Source organism: Gadus chalcogrammus, chromosome 13, assembly GCF_026213295.1.
Source record: "Gadus chalcogrammus isolate NIFS_2021 chromosome 13, NIFS_Gcha_1.0, whole genome shotgun sequence".
Taxonomy (NCBI): domain Eukaryota; kingdom Metazoa; phylum Chordata; class Actinopteri; order Gadiformes; family Gadidae; genus Gadus; species Gadus chalcogrammus.
In genome coordinates, this window is record NC_079424.1 from 15,529,974 (window position 1) to 15,539,344 (window position 9,371).

The 9,371-nt window shown below is 38.9% G+C and overlaps 1 protein-coding gene across 1 annotated transcript; it reads right to left on the reverse strand.

Moving 5' to 3' along the window:
* Positions 1 to 3,236: 3,236 nt before the first annotated feature.
* mrps16 (mitochondrial ribosomal protein S16) lies at positions 3,237 to 9,152 on the reverse strand. The gene is made up of 5 exons (XM_056606739.1): positions 8,999 to 9,152; positions 8,807 to 8,837; positions 7,437 to 7,703; positions 4,449 to 6,852; positions 3,237 to 3,644 (listed from the first exon to the last, which is right to left on the reverse strand). The coding sequence occupies exons 2-4, from the start codon at positions 8,817 to 8,819 to the stop codon at positions 6,716 to 6,718; spliced, it is 417 nt and encodes a 138-aa protein (XP_056462714.1). The 5' UTR covers positions 8,820 to 8,837; positions 8,999 to 9,152; the 3' UTR covers positions 3,237 to 3,644; positions 4,449 to 6,715.
* Positions 9,153 to 9,371: the final 219 nt, after the last annotated feature.

Here is a 9,371-nt window from a genome sequence, read left to right on the forward strand (position 1 = left end):
TACAGATTTCATAGTTGTCATCTTTGATTCAGATGTCATGGTCACATTTGTAGATGCAGTAGATTCTCTATTGTCTGTTGTTGGAGCAGAAGAAGTTTGTGATGAATCAACTGCAGTTGAAGGAGATAACGATTCTGCCGGATCATTTGTAACTAGTGATGCTGTTTGTGGATCGTTTGTCGTGGAACCATTATTTTCTGAGGTGGAAGATGATGGAGAACTGCTGACTGAAGTCACAACTGAACTTTTTATATCAGTTCCTGTTACAGATTTCATAGTTGTCATCTTTGATGCTGATGTGATAGTAACGTCTATAGAAGCAGTAGATTCTCTACTGTCTGTTGTTAAAATGGTAGGTGTTTGTGATGAATCAAGTGAAGTTGTAGAAGATGAAGATTCTGCAGGTTCACTTGTAACTAGTGATGTTGTTTGTGGTTCTTCGGTTGTTGAACTATTATTATCTGCAGTGGAAGATGAGGTAGAACCGCTGAATGAAGTCCTTATTGTACTTTTCGTATCAGTTCCTGTTACAGATTTCATAGTTGTCATCTTTGATTCAGATGTCATGGTCACATTTGTAGTAGCAGTAGATTCTCTATTGTCTGTTGTTGGAACAGAAGAAGTTTTTGATGAATCAACTGCAGTTGAAGAAGATAAAGATTCTGCCGGATCATTTGTAACTAGTGATGTTGTTTGTGGTTCGTCTGTCATGGAACCAATATTTTCTGAGGTGGAAGATGATGGAAAACTGCTGACTGAAGTCACAAATGTACTTTTCGTATCAGTTCCTGTTACAGATTTCATAGTTGTCATCTTTGATGCTGATGTGATAGTCAAGTCTTTAAAAGCAGTAGATTCTCTACTGTCTGTTGTTAAAATGGTAGGAGTTTGTGATGAATCAAGTGAAGTTGTAGAAGATGAAGATTCTGCCGGATCATTTGTAACTAGTGATGTTGTTTGTGGTTCTTCGGTTGTTGAACTATTTATATCTGCAGTGGAAGATGAGGTAGAAACGCTTAATGAATTCCTTCCTGTACTTGTTGCATAAATACCTGTTTCAGATTTGGTAGTTGTCTTCTTTGATGCTGATGTGATAGTCACGTCTGTTGAAGCACGAGATTCTCTATTGTCTGTTGTTGAAATGTCAGGAGTTTGTGATGAAACAGCTGCTGTGGACGGAGATGAAGATTCTGCTGGTTCATTTGTAACTAGTGATGTTTTTTCTGTTGTGGAACCAATATTATCTGCAGTGGAAGATGATTGAGCACTGCTGACTGAAGTCACAACTGTAATTTTCGTATCAGTTCCTGTTACAGATTTCATAGTTGTCATCTTTGATTCAGATGTCATGGTCACATTTGTAGAAGCAGTAGATTCTCTACTGTCTGTTGTTGGAACAGAAGAAGTTTGTGATGAATCCACTGTAGTTGAAGGAGATAACGATTCTGCCGGATCATTTGTAACTAGTGATTTTGTTTGTGGATCGTCTGTCGTGGAACCAATATTTTCTGAGGTGGAAGATGATGGAAAACTGCTGACTGAAGTCACAAATGTACTTTTCGGTTCAGTTCCTGTTACAGATTTCATAGTTGTCATCTTTGATGCTGATGTGATAGTCACGTCTTTAAAAGCAGTAGATTCTCTACTGTCTGTTGTTAAAATGGTAGGAGTTTGGGATGAATCAAGTGAAGTTGTAGAAGATGAAGATTCTGCCGGATCATTTGTAACTAGTGATGATGTTTGTGGTTCTTCGGTTGTTAAACTATTATTATCTGCAGTGGAAGATGAGGTAGAACCGCTGAATGAAGTCCTTATTGTACTTTTGGTATCAGTTCCTGTTACAGATTTCATAGTTGTCATCTTTGATTCAGATGTCATGGTCACATTTGTAGTAGCAGTAGATTCTCTATTGTCTGTTGTTGGAACAGAAGAAGTTTGTGATGAATCAACTGCAGTTGAAGAAGATAAAGATTCTGCCGGATCATTTGTAACTAGTGATGTTGTTTGTGGATCGTCTGTCGTGGAACCAATATTTTCTGAGGTGGAAGATGATGGAGAACTGCTGACTGTAGTCACAACTGAACTTTTTATATCAGTTCCTGTTACAGTTTTCATAGTTGTCATCTTTGATGCTGATGTGATAGTCACGCCTTTAAAAGCAGTAGATTCTCTACTGTCTGTTGTTAAAATGGTAGGAGTTTGTGATGAATCAAGTGAAGTTGTAGAAGATGAAGATTCTCCCGGATCATTTGTAACTAGTGATGTTGTTTTTGGTTCTTCGGTTGTTAAACTATTATTATCTGCAGTGGAAGATGAGGTAGAACCGCTGAATGAAGTCCTTACAGTACTTTCCTTATCATTTCCTGTTACAGATTTCATAGTTGTCATCTTTGATTCAGATGTCATGCTCACATTTGTAGAAGTAGTAGATTCTCTATTATCTGTTGTTGGAACAGAAGAAGTTTGTGATGAATAAACTGCAGTAGTAGAAGAAAAAGTTTCTGATGGTCCATTTGTAACTAGTGATGTTGTTTGTGGTTCTTCGGTTGTGGAACCAATATTATCTGCAGTGGTAGATGATGGAGAACTGCTGAATGATGTCACAATTCTACTTGTTGCATCAGTTTCTTTTCCAGATTTCATAGTTATCATCTTTGTTGCTGATGTCCTAGTCACATCTGTAAAAGCAGTAGCTTCTTTACTGTCTGGTGTTTGAACACTAGAAGATTGTGATGAATCAGCTGCTGTGGAAGGCGATGAAGATTCTGCCGGTTTATTTGTAACTAGTGATGTTGTTTGTGGTTCTTCTTTTGTGGAACTAATATGATCTGCATTGGAAGATGATGGAGAACTGCTGAATGAAGTCAGAACTGTACTTGTTTTATTGGTTCCTGTTTCAGATATTTGTGTTGTCATGGCTGCCAATGGTGTTGTTATGGTCACATCTTTAGAATCTGTAGATTCAGTATTGTCTGCTGTCTGAATAGTTGACGTCTCTGATGAATCAACTGTCGTTGAAGAAAATGAGGAATCCTCAGATTCATTTGTAATGATTGATGTTGTTTGCGGTTGTTCCGTTGTAGAATAAGTATTATCTACCGTGGAAGATGTTTGAGAACTGCTAAATGATGTCATGTTTGTTGTTTTATCTGATCCTATTTCAGATGTATGTGTTGTCATATGTACTGCTGATGTCATAGTCACATTTGTTGAATCAGTATATTCAGTTTTGTTTGTTGTTTTAACTACAGATGTTTGTAATGAATCAACTGCTGTTGAGGAAGATTGTGAGGCTGCAGAATCATTTTTTACTGCTGTTTTTTTTCGTGGTTCTTCTTTTGTGGAATCTATATTATTTATTGGGGAAGTTTTTGTAGAACTGCTGAATGAAGTCATTGCTGTAATTATTGCATCAGTTCCTGTTTTATGTCCCGCCATTGCCATTGTTTGCATTGATGGTGTTATCTTCACATCTTTAGAAGATGTAAACTCTGTATTGTCAATTGTCTGAGAAGTTGAACCGGTGTTATCCGGGGGTTTTCTGTCTGTCTTGGTTCTTAAGATTTTCTCTGAAGTCAAAGATTCAGTTTCGTTGAGTTTGGTTGCATTCACGGTAGAACTACGCGGTGCTGTGCTTGTACCTCCTGCAGTAAATTAGAATTAGAAAGTGGGTCAGTTTTTTTGGTTTGAGTCATAATTTCTTGCCTGATATGGCTAAATATTCAAGGTGTAAGCCAAGTTTTCTGTAAATTCACTGGATTAGAATTGGCTTCCGAAAACTTGCATACACTGTTTTTGGCACTTAGATTATTAGGCTACCTGTGATGAGATGGTGTTATCAGTTGCTCCTGGCTAGGCAGTCTCGTTCTGTCAACCGCGCATCACATGTAACCTAATAATCCCAGTGCTGAAAATACCGTATATTTACTATGTTTGTAGCCAAACTTCTGTCTCGTTGTATTGTTGCTGGCATTCGTTTTTAATAAGCATAATCATTCAGAACAACAAATGTAAGTTTTACCCTCACATGACCCTGATCTAAGCTACTGTAAATCTGCAAGTCAATGGAAGCAGCTTACTGAAAGCAAATGCTTTCCCAGCCTACCCCCTTTCTGGACGCACAATGATGAATTTGAAATTGATCAGACAGGCAAACTCAAATAAACAAATATCTTGGCATATCCCTTTAATGGCTAATTAGTCATGCTCATCCAATATTAATATACATGAACATCCATTTACTTATGTTAACCATTCCAACTATCAATTAAATGCCAACACTGTAAGGTCTTTGGATACTAGGTTGACGCTGGTTTCGGATTTATTATCTGCTTTTTATTTCCCTTCTTCAAATCTTTTGCATATTTACATTAAATATCTAACATTCATTTCGAAAATGTATATATATATATATATACATAATCGCTTAAAATAATTAATAATCTTACCTCTCTCTCCGTGAACGAAAACCACTGATGCAGCAACTGTTATAATTGTCACCGCAACGAGTATAACAGTGACAGAGATTTTCTTCCAATGGAAGATCCAAGAGGGAATCCACTTCTTCATATTGCAATGTGAGCAATCGTTAAATCTGCCTCACAAATTAATTATCAGATTGTTTCAACGTCCATCCATCCTCTATCCTCACAACAAATCCGAAACGTACTTGATACTTTTCAGTAGGCTGGTTAAGTTCCAACAGCCTTACCATATACCATGTATCTAATGTTCTCTATATCTAATGCCTGTCAGGGAGATAATGCTGCTGGTTGTTGTGTGCTATACTCTCTCTTGATGTGAGTTTTGAGGCATCAAGGTTTGTGTGTGAGGCTGAGGTTGGGATCAGGGGAGACTGGAGCGGTAAACACCTTGAACAAAGCACAACGATGACGGGACCTTGTCATGTGCCAAGGTCGACTCCCACACCTTGATGTGAGGGTTGGGGTTGGGGTTTGGTTGGGTGTGTGTGCAATGCATGTATTCTCCATTTGTTTGTTTTGGGTGTGTATGTCTAATTATGTTAGATAAACAGTAAACCAGTATTCCGGGGATATGATATGATCTGTCAGATTGAGATATAACAGGTAACTGTTTACTTAGTTATCTTTATTAACAGCACTCTTTGTACAGCCTCGGGCCAGTTATGTAGCTCAGGGTGGCCAAGGGGTCTTAAACTCCCTTTAACAGAATAAGGTCATGGTGCATATATTCCTTCCACTCCTGTTCTTCTTGAGCAGGCAAAGGAGATTGAGATTAATAAACAAGAGGAGTTGTGTATCCCTGATTTTCATTTATTCTAACAAAGGTTGGTTTTTTTTAAAGCAATACAATAAACCCTTGACTCACTGTCGTCATACATAGTTCCAACAGCACTATTACCTCAGTGAAAGGAGTGTTGTCTACATAGTGTGCCTGAGGTACACTCTTGATCTTTTCTCGTCAGTAAGGCCATCAATGGTGTAACATTAACTCTCTAGTATTTACAGACTCGTAGACAGGTTAGATTGAGAACCCGACATGAGTCAATGTCCAAGCAAATGTCAAGTTGAGCAAGCAGTAAAATAACCGATGGGACCATGTACATTTCCAATGGTCTTGTTGATTATTTAAATAGTAATTTGTCTATTGGTTCATTCCTTAGCTACATGGAACATGATTATGCTGTTCATATTTTTCTACTCAGCTGTAATGCTACCATTGCCATAAAGGACATTTGGAAAGTGCTTTTATTGATGTCCACTTTATAAGTCCTATTTTGAGCTACTTAAACTTGATGGTTTCTATATTGTAGACATACTCTACATTCTAAAAAACATATTTTGCGTTATTTTGCTTTACATGAATCATCCATTCACAGTACTGTGTTATATATCATACATAAGAAGGAACGCCTCAGTTTGATACACAAATTTAATTGTTCTTTGTGATCAAAGACTATCTTCACAAAGTAAACATCGTTATAAAGTACTTTTGCTTTAGACACGGAATGTAATTTGATTTTTGGTTGGATGTTGTTTGAAACTGTATAGCTGCTTTGTTGGCCAGGGCTGTACTGCATTGTAAAATGATTGAAATATCTTTGCAAAAAATTAGTTTTTCTAAGTTTGAAAATACCCTTGATCTCTCATGAATTGCTTCTCCAGTGGCATGTTAATGGAGGGTGGAGAACACGGTTTTCTGCCAAACCTGTCAAGTCATCTGGATCATTACTCACTTTGTTTGGCAAATTACTCAAAAGTATCACTTTCATGTCTCCTATTATTAAACATTTTGTTTCAAATTATTTTCTTAAACATCAAATGATAAACTCTTCGATGTTTACATTATTGATCAGCTTATCTTTTGGCTCAAATCAATCACTGCAAGAAGTATGTAGAGATACAACTCCAAAGAGTGAAGACCTCACTTTTGTTTTGCTTGCCTTGTACCCATATCTAAATAAACAGGCAAAAATCCAACCAAATAATCAGGTTTCTTATCAAACATTCAATAAAACAGTTGTGATGACATCCGTGGGATCATATTGTACCATTTTAATCAAGTCACGTAAAAGAGGTAACCTGATTTTACATGGCATTGTTCTAAAACGCAACATAAATATACAAGTATAACATAAAAAAATAATCCATTCCACCCCAGAGATCACCCTTGTGTGGTTCAGGCCCTCATACTTTCAGAATGGAGAGCCACAGAAGGCGTCTGGCTCCCAGCCTCATGCGCTCTGCTGCTTGGGTTCCTCTTCCTGCACACCTTCCCCCTCAGCCCCGGCTGCCAAGTCGGTGGTCTGGACCTTTAGTCGCTCGGCCTCCGTTACGGTCATGGGGTGCAGGGGGAAGAAGCCCGCCAGGCCTGAGCAAGAAAATAGAGTCGACATTTTGATTAGGTTATTTTTGTAGCTTTCTGTTCAACAATTAACAAGAACATGGTTATACCTTTTTCTGAGAAAGTCATGCATCGCTCACTACAATTAAATGACTCTAAAAATAAGGAAAGTGTCTCGGACTCAAATAACTCCCTTGTTTGAATAAGGCTTTCCATTATTTGTCAATGGTTTGTGTAAAAACAAAAAAACTTAAAGCCTGTTTGTTTTGTAACCACGGCACTCCTCGAGACCTTAGTGTGTGGGGTGTGGATGAGCTCTATACGTTGGAAAAGTCAACCCATTACAAAAAGCTGTTCACGCAGTTGCATGGCCATGGGTCTGATAGAGAAGAGATTGAAGACAAAGCGATGTGTGCCAATATGCGTGATCTATTCAAGAATCTAAGAAAAGAATCTGAAAGCACCCACGTAGGTGGTGAATATAGCCACTGCCCCCTTCTTCAAACAAAATCCAGATTACCCTCAGCTGTCTATACCCCCATAGACGGGGGTTACACAATATTGACATTGAGCAATAGTTCATCCCGCAGCACTCCCACAGGGAAACACACCCAGTAACTTGGCCACGGGCTTGCTAGGGTGTGCGCCGCAGCCCATCCAGTACTTGATGCGGTCCAGGTTGAAGCTGACCAGCTTCTCGTTGTGCACGTTGGGCAGGGGGTCGTAGGAGCCCAGCTGCTCGATGTATTTTCCGTCGCGCGCCCGCTTGTTGAACGCCGCCACCACGCGGTAGAAGGGCCGGTTGGCCTGCTTGTGGCCGGCGAGCGCCAGCCGGATGACGATGTAGCCCTTGTGGTACTTCTTCAGCAGAGACGACGCTGCAGACAAAGAGGAATGCCGTCAATGGCTTGCAATGGCCTCACATTAATACAGAAGTTTGCCTCTCTGAAATGCCGGATACAGAATGTGTTTCCCCTAGTCCTAGTGACAAATGTATGAATAGTTACAAAAATGGTCCTTTGCACCTTCCACGCATGCATGTCATAAGGTTTTGATTTAATGGAGATCGTGTTGTTGTATCTACTGGTTAGATGAGGTTGGATATAATTTAATTTAAGACGTAATGTGACCTGTGATGAGAAAGTAGGCCTATCTCGTACGCATATCACTGGCAGTGTGTGCGCGTGCGCCCGTGTGTGTGTGTGTGTGTGTGTGTGTGTGTGTGTGTGTGTGTGTGTGTGTGTGTGTGAGGAGAGCGAGCGGTAGTGAGTGTGTCAGTTTAGTGAAGTAATGAACGAGTCTGTGTGTAAGAACGAAGTACTAAACGGAACACTCTTAACAAGGTAAATAACGTTAACAAGTAGGGCTGGTAATGTTAATTAAACCGCTTAACTATTATATTGCTTGCCTACCATCCGATTCAATATTCATTTTTGCTTTTACTGTTTTTTTTTTTACAAGCGCCGCTTAATAGATGACACGATAGCTATAACTCTAAAATTTTAAATGTGGCCAGAGGCTGTGTCAATTCTGTGCCAGCTAGATGAATAATCCTGCCAAAAAGAGATTCTGCATGTCGTATAGTATATTGACTTATGTATTGTAATCTGCTTCATGTCTTCTGCTGACCTCAAATATTTGTTAAGGAAGTAAGATGCTGGAAGCTTTTTCTCTTAAGATTATTCACCAGCCCACCATCTCCTAAAAAGTGTTATTCAACTCGAACTTGCTGCTATTTCTAGCCCTTTTAAACCCCACAGAAAGAATATATTTTATTTATTTTTCTGAATCCTGTCATTTATCTTGTAGGTATATCACGCAAGTCCAAAGATACAGTCAAAAACATTCCTATTTGTGTAAGAAATGTCAAGACTGTTGAACTGATGAGCCAGTGATGGATGAATAATATGGAACATTTCAGGAGACAAACAGGTTAGTGCCTAGTGTGTACAAATTCATCTGCAGCAGTAAGGACACTTACATAGGTGAACCATGATGACGGCTTAATTACCCTGTGTTAGAGAAGGAGACAATTAAAGTAGCATTAACAAATGTTTATTTATGGTGCAGCATAAGTCAATACGAAATCTCATGCGAGATGCGTTCATCGTGACACTGTCCACATATCCTCATTACGAGGTTAACCTTAAGCGTTTTATAGTACCCAAATTACCTGTTAGGGTGATGTGCGAATGAGAGGTGCTTGCAGGTGTTCTGTTGTTTTATTCTACACCAAACGTGACGCTTAAAACGAGCATTTGAAGTAATGTGACATTCGTCAGGGCGCAGCCATTTTTAAACAGGAAGTTGAACCTTGTTGTATATTCCGGCGTCTTCTTCTTCTTTCTGCGGGTAACAAAAAAACGTTTCACTGCATTACCGCCACCGTCTGACCAATCGGGGATCATGCTTTTCATTGAAAGCCAAACATACAAATATACCAAACTGCCTGACTACTAAAATATAACTTACAGTATATATGGCCTTCTTTTCTTTTTCTAGAAACTAAAATTAAGCATTCATCCCCTGATGGTTTACCAAATATT